The 16,608-nt window shown below is 38.3% G+C and overlaps 1 protein-coding gene across 4 annotated transcripts in view; it reads left to right on the forward strand.

Annotated features, from left to right (window-relative positions):
• The window catches only part of FARS2 (phenylalanyl-tRNA synthetase 2, mitochondrial), a 532,084-nt gene that overhangs the window by 188,611 nt on the left and 326,865 nt on the right, over window positions 1–16,608 (forward strand). For all 4 annotated transcript variants that reach the window (XM_047101724.1, XM_047101725.1, XM_047101726.1 and 1 more), the window contains one exon: window positions 12,383–12,514. In XM_047101724.1, coding sequence (XP_046957680.1) covers window positions 12,383–12,514 — 132 coding nt within the window. The remainder of the gene's footprint in view (window positions 1–12,382; window positions 12,515–16,608) is intronic.

Here is a 16,608-nt window from a genome sequence, read left to right on the forward strand (position 1 = left end):
GATAATATATACCTTTAAGTTTGCATAGTCTATCTTCAAGTGATATTATACTACTCATGTATAGTATAAATCCCTTGCAACAGTAGACTTTCATTTCTCCCTTTCTGGACTTTGTGCTGTTGTTGTTAATGTATTTTACTTATATCAGTGTTATCAACTGCTAAATACATTGTGGTTATTTTTGTTTAAACAGTTGATTAGCTTTTAAGGATATTTAAAGAAAAAAAGAAAAAAAAAGTCTTATATTAACCCAACTAGTTACAGTGTGCATTGCTCCTTCTCTAGTTTCTACCTGGTATCATTTTCCTTCAGCTTGAAGGACTGTCATTAATATATTTCATAGTCTCGATCTGCTAGCAGTGAATTCCTTCAGCTTTTGTCTGTCTGAAAAAGTGTCTACCTTGTCTTTGTTTTTGAGACATTGTCATTGAGTAAAGGATTCTAGATTGACAGTTTTTTTGTTTTAGTTCTTTAAAAATATTGTTTCTCTCTCTTATGTGTGTTTCTTGTAAGAGATCTGCTGTGATTTTTGCTTTTGCCTTTGTTCTTCTATATATAATGTGTCTTCTCTTTGTTTTTGAAATTTTTTCTTTGTCATTAGATTTAAGCAATGTGGTTATGATTTGCATAGCTGTAGTTTTCTTTAAATTTTTTTATGCCTGAGTTGGTTGAGCTGGGATTGATGGGTTTATATTTTTCGTCCACTTTGAGAAATATTGGTAAATTTTATTCTTCATATTTTCTCTATCACTTTCTTCCTTTGTGGACTCCAATAACATCTATATTTGGCCACTTTAAACTTTTTCAGAATTCATTGGTGTTCTTTTCACTTTTCTTTCTATTTTGTTCCTTTTTTTCTCCTTCTGTGTTTCCTTTTGGATACTTTCCGTTGCTTTATCTTCAAGTTCACCAATAATTTTTTTCTGCAATATCTAATCTGCTGTGAATTCCAGCCAGTGTTCCTTTCTTATTCACCCCATTCATTTGTTTCAGTGAGTGCCTTCTTTTGTATTTTCTTTGTCTCTACTTAACATTTTCAGGCTTTCCTGGAACTTATTGAATATATTGAATACTACTATCATACATTAATATTTTTTTTTCTGCTACTTCTATAGTCTGTGTCATTTGTTGATGAATTGCTATTTATTTTTTCCTACTGTTTTCTTCTTTTTTGCATAATAATTTTCTAGAAAATGCCAGGCATTGTTAATTTTACCTTGTAATGCTTTCAGTATTTTTGTATTCCTCATAGTATTCCTGAAGTTTGTTCTGAGATTACTTACAAATACCTTAATCCTTTTTGTTCTTCCTGTTAAATCTTGTTACACAGGGTCCAGGTTATTTTTTTTTCCCACAACCAACATAAGACCCTTCTTAGTACTGTAACTGATAACCCATTGATTATTGTTTTCCGCTTGGCTGTTGGGAATTGGCAGTATTCTTGGTACTTGTGAGTTCCCAGCATTATTCCCGCTAATGTTTTTTTGTTATTTGTTCCCTGGCCTTGTGTAGATTTAAGTACTGATAGCATTCAATTTAATACTAAAATTGTGGGTTTTTTTTCAGATCTTTAGAGTTCTGTATGCAGCCCTCTTCTCTCCACTCTGTTCAATGAATTCTACTTAACGCTGACTTGTACAGATCCCCACTCTGTCTCCTTAGCTTGGGAAGTCTTCTGGGCTCTTTCTGTGTTCTTCTCTCCAAGGACAGTATTAGGGCTCCCCTCTCACTGATCAGTGTCCTTGGTTACCTGATGTCCAATGCTTTACGTGGCATTGTTTTTTATTTGTTTTTAGTTTTTCATGTGGAAAGGTAAAACTGATTTATCATTATTCCACCTTGTCCAGACATGGAGATCATTCTTTTTCATTTGACACTTTGACTTCTCCTTTTAGATATATATATTCTTTGACTTATGATGGGTTTACATCCTGATAAGCTCATTGTTAGTTGAAAATATCCTAAGTAGAATATGCATTTAATTCACCTACCCTGACAAACATCATAGCGTAGCCTCACCTACTTTAAATGTGTTCAGAACACTTACATTAGCCTACAGTTGGGCAAAATCAGCTAGCACAAAGCCTATCTGATAAAAAAAAAGTCTTGAGTATCTCATGTAATTTGTTGAATACTGTACTGAAGGCGAAACACTGAACGGTGTACATGTACAGAATGGTTGGAAGTGTATGGGCTGTTACCCTTGTGATCACATGGCTGACTGGGAGCTGCGGCTTGTTGCTGCCACTGCCCAGTAGCACCAGAGCCTGGGAAAAGATGGAACTTCAAAATTCAAAGAACAGTGTCTAGTGAACGCATGTCGTTTTCAGTCTGTCGTAAAGTCAAAAAATCATAAGTCAAGGACTGTCTGTACTTTCTTCTCCATTTTTTCTTTTACACCTCGCTGTCTTCATCTTTCTTTTTTTAATTTTTTTTTTATTCCTCACTCATCACTTAATCTGTTTTTCTTTGGCTTCTTTTCTGTTGCTGCTTACTGTTTGTGACAGAAATTCTTTGAAATCAGGACTGGTGTTTTGCTTCTCAAAGCAAAATTTGATAGGGAGATAGATAAAATCTTACAGTTGCATTGTTTAGATCTGGTTTACAAAAAGATTGCCTTATGATTTTTTTTAGAACAAATCTGTAAATTGTGCTTTATTGTATTCCTTGGGATATCTGAAACATACTTGTTTTAATTTTTTTTAATGTTTATTTATTTTTGAGAGAGAGACAGAGAGACAGAGCTTGAGCAGGAGAGGGGCAGAGAGAGGAGACACAGAACCTGAAGCAGTCTCCAGGTTCTGAGCTGTCAGCACAGAGGCCAACACAGGGCTTGAACTAAAAATAGAACTACCCTACGACCCAGCAATTGCACTACTAGGCATTTATCCACGGGATACAGGTGTGCTGTTTCGAAGGGACACCTGCACCCCCATGGTTATAGCAGCACTATCAACAATAGCCAAAGTATGGAAAGAGCCCAAATGTCCATCAATGGATGAATGGATAAAGAAAATGTGGTATATATATATACCATGGAGTATTACTCAGCAATCAAAAAGAATGAAATCTTGCCATTTGCAACTATGTGGATAGACCTGGAGGGTATTATGCTAAGTGAAATTAGTCAGTCGGAGAAAGACAAAAATCATATGACTTCACTCCTATGAGGCCTTTATGAGACAAAACAGATGAACATAAGGGAAGGGAAACAAAAATAATATAAAAACAGGGAGGGGGACAAAACAGAAGAGACTCATAAATATGGAGAACAAACAGAGGGTTACTGGAGGCGTTGTGGGAGGGGGGATGGGCTAATGGGTAAGGGGCATTAAGGAATGTACTCCTGAAAATCATTATTTCACTATATGCTAACTAATTTGGATGTAAATTTTAAAAATTAAAAAATAAAATAAACATAAAAATAAGATTTTAGGTTGCTTTAGAAAATTAATTTCATCTGGAGTGAATTCTTGTTTGATGGTTGGTTTTGTTAGCCAGCTTACTTAGCATTAGATTTATTCATGTACTTTGGAATTTTGGTTTACAGGTTCATATTCAGTGGAGCATTTTTGTTTTCATTTTTTTCCTTTTCTCTCTTTTCCTCCCTCCTGTTCTTTCCTGCTTTGCTTGGTTCTCCCCGATGTGTCTTTGCAGTTGGTTCCACCTAGCTGTCTAGGCTTAAAATCCAGAACAGACTCATAGGGATCTGTTCGATTTACTGTCCAGCTCTGATTTAAGGGATATGGAAGCTCCAAGGCCTATGGCTAGGATCTCTCAGGCTACAGCTCTTTAGAGCTCTTGCCCCAGGCTGGATTTGGTGAGTTTTTGTCACCCTTCTTTTATGAGCTTGGAGCGTATTCCATTCTTGCAACTGACTTTAAGCTTTTAGCTTCCCTCAGATCCTGAACCAGTAGTACATCATCCTGCTGACGGCAAGTCTTGGCACCTCTTCCTGAGTATGGACCCTGAGTCCAGAAGCACTGTGCTTTCTCCTCTCTCACTGTGTTCCATTTCTGTTCTGTTTCTAGCCTATGGAGGTATTTCTCTTATCTTTGAATGTAGACTATACCTTTTTGGTTTTCTCTTTGTTATCATACCTGTCATAATGTGTTAGAAAAACAAGGAGTCTCTGATGTCATCTTGATCTTATAAAGCCACTTTGCGTGGAAAGCCAAGTTAGTGTAGTTTTTCATTATCTGTTCCAGTGGAGGGCAGCATAGGGCTTTGTTGTCTGGCACCTGGTTTTGAATTCTGATCTTGACATTTACTGTGTAAACTGAGATAAGATATGTAAGCTGTTGTAACCACAGTTCCTTCATCTATAAGATGTGTACGGTAGGAGTCATTGAGCAGTGTTTATATCAGTGCAAAGATTAAAGAGGGCATGCAAAGTGTTCAGCACAGCGCCACATTAAATGAATAGCAAATGTTGATTACCTTAAGAATGCAACTTGGAAAATTTTTTTTTCATGTTTTTATAAAAAGATGAAAGATATTTTATATTATGGTCTGAATTTCAATGACATTCAATTCAAAAATCACTCATTTGGTATTTAGGTTCTTTACATACTTTTTCTTACTGAATTGTTACCAGAACTCTGTGAGGTAAGTATTCTTATTTTAAACAAAATTGAGGCAGTGAGAGGGTAAGGAACTTGCTAAATGGTGGAGCTGGGATTTGATCCTAGATCTATGATTGCTCTTTCCATACATTATGACTGGCCTACCTACGTCTTCTTTGATCAGATTTGTTGGGGTGGAGTGTTAGGCTATAAGGTTCTGTCTATAAGGTTTGTGTGCCATCCTGTGGGAATGGTTGGCAAGGAAGATTGAGGACCAGCCTGTTGCTGTGGCTCACCCCAGGCCAGGTTGTTGTTACACTGTCTCCTTTGCTCCCTACATAGCCCAAGAGCAGTCAGTTATCCTAGTGACTCTGACCTCATGGCCAGGTTTGGAATGAGGTGCCATTAATTTGTGCTGTACTCCATTTCTCACCCCATTGTGAGGTAGAGAGATGATAGTATCATTTTAAGATCCAAGCCCTAATCAAAAGGATTCCTGTGTATAGCAGTTTATGGCAAGAGCCTGAAACAACACTTACCACCCCAGTCTTTCCACCAGGCAGAAGACTGTGATAAACAGAAGACTGTGATAATAGATATGTGATCAGTTACACTATCACTGTTGGTGGTAGAAAATGCTAGCCTTTTCTCTCTCCCCTATTACTTTGTATACGTCTTAGTAGAGGGCATCATTGTGGCTGAAATAGTGCTGATAGCTTCTGCTATGTGCTATGGAGGTTCCACACGAGAGTATTTTATTATCCTCTTTCCCTCTCCAAGAGGGAAAAGGTAGTCTTTAATGTTAACTTTGTAGTTGGAATGATTTTATTCCTCTTAGCTGTCTGCAGTCCTGGATTCAAGAGTATGCGGCTGTGTGGATATAATAGGATATATATGGCATGCTAAAGAGTCACATTGATGGCATTGCCAGGTTTGTAAGGTCCTAGGTGGGGAATTAATGGTAAGTTGTGAATGACTTTGTTCTGCTTGTGGGATGGGTTTTGGAAATGGAATCAATTTCATATTCCCACATGGATGCTTCAAGCCTTACCTGTGCTTCCTCTTCCTCATTACTGCTAGCCATGTGGTTATTTGGTCCAGAGCATACTCTTTTCCTTTGCTAGGGTGAGACAGGATATGCAAACAGACAACAAGGGCAAGGAACTCAGTAGGAACCTGGAATCTTGTCCATGGTGTCCAGCTTCTGCACTGGCTACATGAGAGCTGCTCAGGGGGGTCAACCTGGGTGGTCTTGTCTCAGTACACCCAGCAGATACCCTGAATGTTCAGCGTGGACAGGAGTTCCAGTTTGACTCTTGTACTAATTAGTTGTGTGGCCTTGGTGCCCCTGAAAAGTATTGAGCTGATGGGAGTGCAAAATTGTTACAACTCTTGTGGAGGGCAATATTAAAACTATAAAACCATTTACTCTTTGTCCAACAGAGTAGGTTGGTGTAGCACTATTGTTCATAGCAGAATAATGGATATAATTCAAGTATAGGGGTCTTCTTACATAAATGTAGCATAGCTACTTGCTGGAACACTGTGAAGGAGCAGGGAAAGGAATGAGGAGGTTGGTGCCTCCAGAACATATCATTAAGTGATAAAAGCATGGTGTAGAATAATGTGCAAGAATGCTGTCTTTTATATAAAAAAGGAAGGAAAATAGAGGTACATGTCCATATTTGCTTACATCTGGTGATGAAAAGGAAACCCTAGTAGTTCACCCATAAGGATTCAGGAGGAGGGGATAGGACAGGGACAAGGATGCAGTGAGACTTTAACTGATGACATATTTTTCCCCAGGTTTATTGACATATAATTGATATACAGTGTTGTATTAGTAAAAGGTATACAACATAATGACTTGATGTGTGTATATATTGTGAAGTGATTACCACAATAGCTAACATCAGTCACCTCAGATAATTACAAAACTTTTGTTCCTTGTGATGTCACTGATGCTTTGTTACATAGTAAAATATATCCTCTTACAGTATATTGATTTTGAACCCTGTGAACATATTACCTATTAAAATGACTTTTTAAAGAAAGCTATTAGAATAGAGCAATATTGAGAAAACTGGAAAAATGCCTGTATGCCACTTGCTGTATATTCAGTTTAAAGGGCTGTGGGTCTTTAATTCAATTAAATGGATACAGAAAAAGATGGAATTGTCAGGTACCTTTGACATGGCATCCGGATAATTTCCCTAGTTAGATGGTAATCATCTAAGATGATCATAGTTTTTCTAAGAATTTATTTTTAGCCTTTCACCCTTTTTCTGCCTACCTCACTTTCCTTCCTGATGCCTGCTATATCCTGTGCAGAAAGTGTGAATAGCCACCCTGGTATCAGAGCACTGCATTCTGTTTCCCTGCTACCAGCCGAGGGAAAACCTGTTGAAAAATTAATGCCCAGTAGCAGTTATTAATTGCATATTTGTATAGTCAATTTAAACAATTATCTGCTTCAGTGGAGGGTAGCCATGGTAGGATATATAAAATCACTGGTACATGCTCTAGTTTGTGCCATCAACCTTTTAAAATCTAGATTCTCACACCTCTGGGAGGTGGTTCTGATAGCAAAGTCTCATCATTAAATATACAGGGTATGGATGAGAAACAGGAAGAATCCCTCAGTGAGCCAATAAGTCAGGGCAATTAAACATGTTGTAGGAGATCTGTGGTGAAGGTGGGTTGGGGGGTGAGGTGGAATGACACCTATTTAATATTTACAACATGTCACCGTGGTTAGGCACTGCAACACTGCATAGGAGACAGGGCTTGGTGGGAGGAGACCCTCACACTGGCCCCCTTCATTGTATCCCTGATCGGTTTTCCAAGGGTCCAGCAGTCGCGAAGCTGGTACACAGAGCAGATGACATGCAGTGCTGCCTTTCCATGTCCCTGGTTCCTCGTGGCAGGTAGGGGCAGGTCATATCTCACCAGAGTTGGGAGAATTAGATTTCTAGCTAAATGCATTTGGGCTCACGTCACTATGCCGAAGGAATTTTCACTAATCATTTCTGCGGTCCCATTTGAGGGGATGCTTTTAGACTTTGGGCTGTCTTCATTCTTGAACAAAGCCGGCATCCTCACTTAGGAGAAAAGGCAGAGTGAGTGCCCAGATCTCCAAAAGGGATCTCTCTGTCTTTGAGAAAACCTGGGCTCCTACATATAAGTTCTTTACTCATGACCACTCTTGAAATAGATGTCGTTACACACAGTGGGGAGAAGAGACATCTGGGGCTCAGAGAGATTAATTAACCTGCCCACTGTTTCACAGAAATAGGTAGAAATCTGAGACTCAAATCATATTTTGTTTATTCTAAGGTATTCTTTCTTTTATTTGACTCTCAGCTCAAAAGTATGGTATGTAATTTTTGACAGTTGCTCCAGTCTCACAGAGTTCTAAGGCAATTTTTAAAAAGCTCTGAGCTTCATTTATAAATATGGTTTTAGTGAATTGTGGTCCAAACTAAGCAACCAACCAACTAAGCAAACAAAAAAACAAAAACAAAAAAAACAAAAAAAAACAAAGGTAAGAAAAATATTTGCAATTATTTTCCATTAGATATATAATACATGTGTGCATAATTTCTTCTGTCATCCCAAGAAGAGATTGGTCTAATGCATAATTAATCCATATGATTTGGACATGTTTACAAAACGTTTTTCTCCATTAATATGTAACACAAAATATATAGGTTTTCGTGGATTTTTTTTCTGACTCCTGATACTTGGGCATGTGAAATAAGCCATACTCTGTAAGTTTTTAGCCAGTTATTCAGTACCACATCTTTTAATATAAGCTGTATTTCCAGATGCTTTTTCAACCCAATATTATAATCCTGACTATAATTTTTTCTTTTTTTTTAAATGTTTATTTATTTTGAGAAGGATAGTGTGTGGGACAGGCAGAGAGAAAGAGAGGGAAAGGGAGAGAATCCCTAGTGCAGAGTCTGATGTGGGGCTCAAACTCATGAATTGCGAGATCATGACCTGAGCCAAAACCACAAGTTGGATGCTTGACCGGCTGAGCCATGTAGGCACCCCAACCTTACTATAATTTTGAGGTTATGGGGAGAAAACAAGAAGAAGGTGTATTTTTAAATGATTCCACTATGAGTGGTTGAAAAACAAAAAAGTACTGTTAATGTGTCAATATAATTGGAATTTAAATTGTTAGAATATATAAAAGGGAGCACCTGGGTGACTCAGTCAGTTAAGCTTCCGACTTTGGCTCGGGTTATGATCTCACAGTTTGTGAAATTTGAGCCCCACATTGGGCTTTGTGCTGCCAGCGCAGAGCCTACTTTGGATCTTCTGTCTCCCTCTCTCTCTGCTCCCCCTTTAGAAATAAACGTTTAATATATATATATATATATATACACACACACACACACACACACACATATATATATATATATATATACACACACACACATATATAAAAGAATATGGTGTTTTGGCAAAAATTACACATTAAATAATAGAATTTACTTTCAAATAAGGACCATTTTTGTTTGAAGCAGAGATGCAGGTTTCTCAAAACTGGGGTTTCATAGATTTTGGCTTTTGCCTGTTGATGTGAAAGAAGTAGAATTTAAACTGAGGTCTTTAAAGTAATGGAACAAAGGGGGTAAATGGTTTATGGGTTTGGCATTCTTTGCATGATCATATAGATTCAGAAAGGAAACTTTTAACAGGATCTGAGGAGTTGAAAAGGATTAAAAATGCTCTAGGTCCATTGGACATAACTTTTGCCAATCTATGTTTTCTGTCTTAGTTTCTGTGATACTGTTATCAATGGATTCTGCTCCACAAATGATTAATATTAATCATCTTCATGTATTCTGAAGAACTTTGGCCAGCTTCCCTGCCTTTTCTGCTTTGCCGGGTGTGGTTTTCAGAGTGGAGCGATTACTGTGGTTGCTCCTGACGGACACCTGTAGGATGACTGAGCAAGAAGAAACCCAGAGCCAGGGTGACTGAAGTCATCAACAAAAAAAGAGCAAGGGTTGATACAACCAACATGTGGACATTTTATCTTAAGAATTTATTCAACACTAAAAAAATTTCAATCCATGGTTGTAATTTTTTTTACTTCTAGAAGTGGCCAAAGCCCTTCAGTAACAGCGGGTTCCTAGACAAGGGGTGAGATCCTTACATCACTTTTCAGTTCAGTCTTTGTGCTCTGTTGACACCACTCATACCAACAGCTCAGAGGGTGTGTGTAGAGTCCTGTCTATGCAGGCTGAGCTTCCCATAGACATTATGCAGTAGGGATTTAGTCTGGGCTTCATAAAAATTGATAGTAGAATTACTTGAATCAACATTTGTGATTGTTTTCAGGGCTCAGTAATGTCTTATATATTCTTTCTCTCTGACTGGGGGGTGGGGAATGTAAGGTTTTATAGGTGTGAGCTATAAAGCTATATAAACTAAATTCTATGCATTTAGCTTGTCCAAAGGAATAAAGTAAGGACACACAAGAAAAATTCATTTGTGTAGACCTCACCTAACTTTGCTCCAGGTGATGTTTAACTGTGTAATGGTTGAATCATGTTAACCCTGAGTTCTCATCTTGCTTTTGGTAAAATTCGATTCAAGCCATGTAAACAAAATTTGTTTTTCTAAGTTGTTTTCACTAGGTGATTTGTGCTTATCTGTCAGGAGTTACAAAAAAAGAATGATAAAAATTGTTTCTCTGCTCGTCTGTCTGCACTCGGTTATATATCGCAGTGCTTCACACGTCTCTGTTTGCCAGTGGGACTGCGTCTGCAGCTTTTCAGTAAAAGTGTGGTAGGGGATTGTGGGTCCCAAAGCTGGACAAACACACAGGTATACCAATACCTTCTTCTGAGAACATAGTGGCGAATAAACACCTGCTCTGCATGTAGGAGCTTCCATCCAGAGAAGTCTGAACTACTCAGGGGACCTGAGGACACTTCTCCAGTGGCCTGCAACAGGATCAGCTTTTTTTCCTGGTTAGAAAAACTGTTGGTGAAATCTACTCAGTGATAAGAAGGAAGGAACTGTTGATAGGTGCAACATGGGTGAATCTTAAAATCATTCTTCTGAGTGCAAGAAGCCATATGAAAAAAAAAAGTACATGATATATGATTCCGTTGTTATAAAATTCTAGGAAAGGCAAACTATTTTGTAGGGACAGAAAGGAGATCTTCAGTTGCCTGGGGACATGTGGGGTGAAGACAAGAGGTAAGGGGCAACAGGCAGAGGGGTAGGATTACAAAAGGGCACTAGGAAACTTTTGGGGGTGATGCACATGTTCATTATATTGATCGTGGTGACAGTTTCATAGATGTAGACATTGTCAACATATGTCAAATTGTGCACTATATATATGTGCAGTGTAACATTTGTCTATTATACTATGTGTATAGCAAGAGCGAGGAATATTGTGTTACTGGTGTAACAGAAATCATTTGTCACTTGCCGTAGACATCAGGTAGATAGGAAAATAAAGGCAACTAAAACAAAACATAAAAGAAAAGCCTACTTTGCCCTTTGTTGTCTGGGGCATAGGGAAGGTCCCCATGTTTCATAATTCTGTTCCCATCTGCTTTTTGATTATTGAAATATCTTTTATTGATGGGCAGGGAATTATATTTTAATTGTCAAGAGCGGGAGTTTTGTTGGAGTTGGGAAGGCCTAGATTTGGCCTAGTGATCTGTTAGCTGTGTGCCTTTGGGCAGACACTTGACCTTTCCGATAGTTTGTTTTCCCTACACGTGAAGTGGGATGACAGAGGCATAGTAAGTCCTCAATAAATGGAAGCAGTTTTTGTTATTACTTTTATTCATTTCACATTCTGATTTCCACAAGGTTTAAAATACAGATAGTCTTGAGTGAGAAAAGACAGTGTTTTCAGTTCATAGGAGGTCATGTTACTGTGGAGAAATGGAATCAGAAACGTTGCTTAGAGAAGAGAAAGATCATTACAGGAAGGGAAGGGAGCCTAGGCAGGAGACCATAGATGATTTGCACGATGCCCACTTTTCTGTTTTCCTCATGGTGGCCATTTAGCTACCAGATGACCTTCTCATCTGGTTTTTCTGGTATAGTGACTTCTGCTCTTTGCAGGGTTTGTTTTTAATTCTTTAGTCTTTTCTTTTGTTAATTAATAATGTCATTGTTTATGAGTGCCATGTTCATGATTGCTTATTGAAAAGTTTATTCTGGCATTTAGCCTGTACTTGTTTGTTTAGATGTATGAATATTTGTACTCCTCTGTAGGAGTAAATGTTTTGACTTTCTAGATGTTTTGCTTAAATTTAGCTGACAGATCTTATTTAACTTTTTATTAGTTCTTATAAACTTAATTAAAAAAATTAATATATATACTTATGGAAATAAAAGTTGATTAGTTTATCCAAAATTGGTCATACTGTTGGTAAGTAAGTTTTCAGGATATATAGTAAAACGTTTTTTTCTTTACCTCTGAAAAGATATCATTTTCACTTATAGAACTAGACGAATTACCTGCTTTCCCCTGATCTTGACCTAATTTTTTTCCCTCTGCCAGGTGTTTGCAGGGATTTGACAAGTGATTGATTTGGTTTTAGAGGGTCCTGGAACTGCACAAAGTGTTTTTCATATTGGAAAAGACATGCCCAGTTTTTCACAAGTTTTAAGATTTATTGCCTCCCCCTCACATGCTGCAAATGAGTTTGTTTCCTATTTATTTTACTCAGAATGTAGTAATTGTCATTAGCTGAAGGGCAGGCTTGATCATAAGGAAGGATAGACTGCCTTTTAACACTATCTGTTTTTATTTCGCATCTTTGCAGGACTGGACATTAGGTGGGTAGAATGCTACTTCCCTTTTACTCATCCTTCCTTCGAGATGGAGATCAACTTCCACGGAGAATGGCTAGAAGTTCTTGGCTGTGGGGTGATGGAACAGCAACTAGTAAATTCAGGTAGAAAAGAATCCAACATTTTTTTGTAGGCTCTCTTGAAAAAGACTCTCTCTCCTTTCACTTCATTTGCATACTTATTTTCATATGCATTTATATGCCCCTGTAGGGGTAACCTCACAATCTCTGTCTCCTCCTGTTGCCCCCGTACTTGTCCCTTAACTCTCCATACTTAACTCTGGAAGAACTTCATTTCTCACATTTTGCACAGACTTTTTGTTTCTGGAGATCTTCCTTGTTAGCACTTAAGTATTGGATTTGTACTTCATAATTTCGTATTTGTTGATATGTTGCTTTGCAGTTGCCTCTAAGCATTTGATGCATACCACATGAGTCCAGTTTGCCTTCCAAACTGTTTAAGAACAAGGCCAATATATAATACTTTTTTGTTCTTATTTCATTTATAAGTAAGTTATATCTGTGGATACAGCTCTTCTCTGCAGGACCATTGCTTAATAAAAATGATTATTTCTAAACTTAATTTCAGAGCTGTTTTTTTTTTAAATCACTATATGAACGTAATTAAAAAATATGTTTTCAGAGTATAAATCCTCCATGAGAAGTCGGTGGGATTGGGCATTTGAGCAGGAACTCTGTGTAAGCAGTTAAGTGGAGGGGCACTGATGAAGATTGCACTCTGCCCCTCTCCCCTTCCCGAAGTAGGGCATTTACTCTGTGGCCTTGGAGGGCAGTGGCTCTGGTTCAGGTTTGGTCACAGGGCCTCGGGCAGCAGAATGGAGAAGAGCAGGCCCTCTTGGTGGCTAAGAAATGTAGAGAGACCACGGGTAAGGTCATGGGGTTAGAGAATAAGGATGGTGTGAGACAGAAGAGATGAGGTGGCAGTCAAGTGCAAGATTTGTGGTAATCCGGCTTGGGAGACTGGAGGCCTAGCCTTCCCTTCTTACTCCCAGGTAACCTTTGTCTGCAGGGGCCTGGACTCAGCTCACAGATTCCTCTCCTTTCTGCCAAGGAAGGCTTGGGGGAAAGCCCAGAACAGTGCCAAATGCTTCTTGGATAGTTTTCAATAATTTGAAGAGCTGACCTAGAGAAGGACAGAGAGGTCGCATGTTAAGGGCTGTGTATAAAAGTTGTGAGGCTTGGGCCTGGGTGTCTGTCTGTCTTAGGTTTTCTGTCAGTTGACAGCTGTGTGTCTTCAGGCAAGTTGCTTAAACCCCTGTGAGTCTTAGTTTTCTCATAATTAAAATGGGCACAATGATACCTTGCTCAAAGTTTCATTATGAGCATTCATCAAGGTGATGTATGTAACGTGCTTATTAGCACTGGGTCTGGCATGCTGACTAAAATTAATTGCTGATTTTGTTTTTAAATTGTTTTTCAAATGGTTAGAGCCATTTATCAACAGAGCCCCCTTAAAAAGGAAATATTTGAACAGAGGCTGTCCTGTACATCACAGAAATGATTTCTCATTAATTGGAATTAGATCACCTCTTTGATCTTAGTCACTTCAGTATCCATGATTCTAGTCTGAGTGATTTTAGAGGGAAAAAGACAATTAACCAATAGTAAGAGACACCGGAAAATCAGCCTGATATGTATATATCCATCTTGGTAGAAAACACAAAAAATTGGAAGCAAATATGTAAGATTTAATCTCTTCTTGAGTAGGAGCTAACTTCAAATACTTCTGGGATGTTTTTGTTTTTTTTCTTAGAAGATTTGAAGGAATCCCAGGCTTCATCCCAGAAACATGTGTTATCAAGGGCCAGGACTGAGAAAGCCAGTCAGGGGATGGTCAGCTTAACATGTCAGTTGTTGCTGGGAATAGTGCTTCCTTGTATCTTTTCCAGTGTCCTTGATGGGTTTTTATGAGGTTTATTCACACAGTAATTGGCCAAATACAGTTATCTGAAACAGGTTTCCAAGTCATTATTGCACATTAATGGGACTGCTATTCCACAATTAGATCAGCCATGTCAAGTGTTCTTGAGGGAAGTGGCAAAGTGAAAGAAAAGAAAAGAAAACAAAACAAAACAGAACATATGAGATGCAAATATATTTGAGAGGTTCACAGTTGTGGTAAGATGTGGTTTTAGTTGGTGGAAAATTGTGCAGATAAATTTTAAATGAAATATCTTGCGAGGGAGACTACTGAAAAGAAAGAAGAGATGATTTTGAAAAAGAAATTCTGTGTAGGCTGTGCTATTTGAACTTTAAGTTATTGTGACAAAGTTCTGCTCTGTGTTCTCAGACTGGGATGTGTTTTGACATCCGTAGTTAAAATCTTTAAACTGTGTGCCTGGCAATCATCAACCGCAGGCTTTATTTGTAAGAACAGCTAATTTTCTGTCTGCTGAGCTCCGTGGTCTAGAGAAAGGCTGACTGTGCATGCTCCAGCCCTTTAGTTCCATTTTGCCGTTCCTTCCATCTTCTCTCCTACATTTCCTTCCCTCCCTTCCACTCCCCTGCCTTTTAAAATAGAACTTCCAAGAAACACTAACATGTGGCTATAGATCTCCTTCTTTAAGGGTCTCATAGCGGCACAGGTAAGTGCTAAAGTAACTGGACACCAAAGAAGCCGGAACTAGATGGTGAAATTAGCAGCCACACTTAAGCCCTTCCTGTTGGTCAGGATCTCACCTCATCTCACCAATGCTTCTGAGCCTTTCTTTCATTTAGCCTTGATAACAAGGCTCTCATGTAGATGCTGATATGATCCCATTGACAGAGCCTGAGGAAGGTACCATGCTGCACTATCCAGATACTAAATTGCATGATTATGAAGTGGCTAGAAATCCATTGCAAATAAATTATTCTGTCTCACCTAGAATGAAGAACAGAAACCAAATGAAACAAACAACAGCAAACAGAGCTCTCTTTGGCTGGTAGTTATTTGTTACCCCTAAAGAAGAGCTAGGCCATCATGTATGTTGTCTCCTATGATAGAGTGCATTTAATTAAAAGCAGGGAATTAGATTGTTAATATGAACAGTTTGTGAAAACGCTATTACACATTTAAGTTGACTATGGCATATATGTGGATTTTTTTCCCCTGGAGTAAGATAAGGCTCTTCCACATAGCTTATAGAATTTTACTTTATTTCTTCTTTAATTTATAATGTTTTTGCCATTGCTTTCAGATTTCTTAGATTTACTAATCATGATGTGGGTGATGACAGTTGTTATGATGATTTTATTGGTTTTTCCTTGAGGAGATGTTTTGAGGACAGTACTGAGTCATGTCCCCAAATACCACACCCTCACTTCCCATTGGGCTGACTCAGGTTGCTAATGTCTTTTCAAGTAATATATGGAGCACAAACATCTAAAATCATCACCAGGGTGACTGTAGGCTGTGATTGTACCAGAAAGGAATTTACCATTTATTTGAGCCCCTTGAAATTTAGAAGATTGTAATGGAAAAAGCTCTATGGTGGAATATAACATTTAAAAGATGAAATCTCTTTCTTTACCTCTTTGTTAAAATTTAAAAGTGTGATCTTTTGGGAGAACCTTGTAAATATATACATGAACAATTTCCAGTTTTTTTTTTTTTTAAGTTTATTTTTGACAGTGAGAGAGGGTGCACATGAACGGGAGAGGGTGAGAGAGAGAGGGAGAGAGAGAATCCCAAGCAGGCTCTGCACTGTCAGCTCAGAGCCCAATGTAGGGCTGGAACTCATGAACAGTGAGATCATCTGAACTGATAACAAGAGTTGGATGCTTAACCGACTGAGCCACCCAGGCACCCAGTTTCCGTTGTTAACAATCATTCTTTATTCTTGTTCATTTGTCAATTTCTCTTGAATTCCGTTTAAGGCTGTAGAAAAGTGAAGCATTGTTCTTGCCTTTGGGAATAGCATAGCATACACAGACATACAAATGATTACAATACTATGTGATAAGTATTTGTAACAGAGGTATCGTGGGCAGAATGGGGAGGAAGAAGAGATTGAAGAAGATTGTGCCAAGACCTTGTCCTGATTACATTCAGGATGGAATGCTAGAAGTATGGGTATTTGAAATGTATGTCCCAGAATAAGTTAGGTTTCTGTTTGCAAGGAGTTGTGTACTTTATGAACTTTGCTTGGATGGCCAGGTAGGATACCCAGTGCTTCTTTTCCTATGTGAATAAATAT

This window comes from Lynx rufus, unplaced genomic scaffold (genome assembly GCF_022079265.1).
Source record: "Lynx rufus isolate CCGP_SWC_20201006 ecotype Redwood Valley unplaced genomic scaffold, mLynRuf1.p SCAF_6, whole genome shotgun sequence".
Lineage (NCBI taxonomy): Eukaryota > Metazoa > Chordata > Mammalia > Carnivora > Felidae > Lynx > Lynx rufus.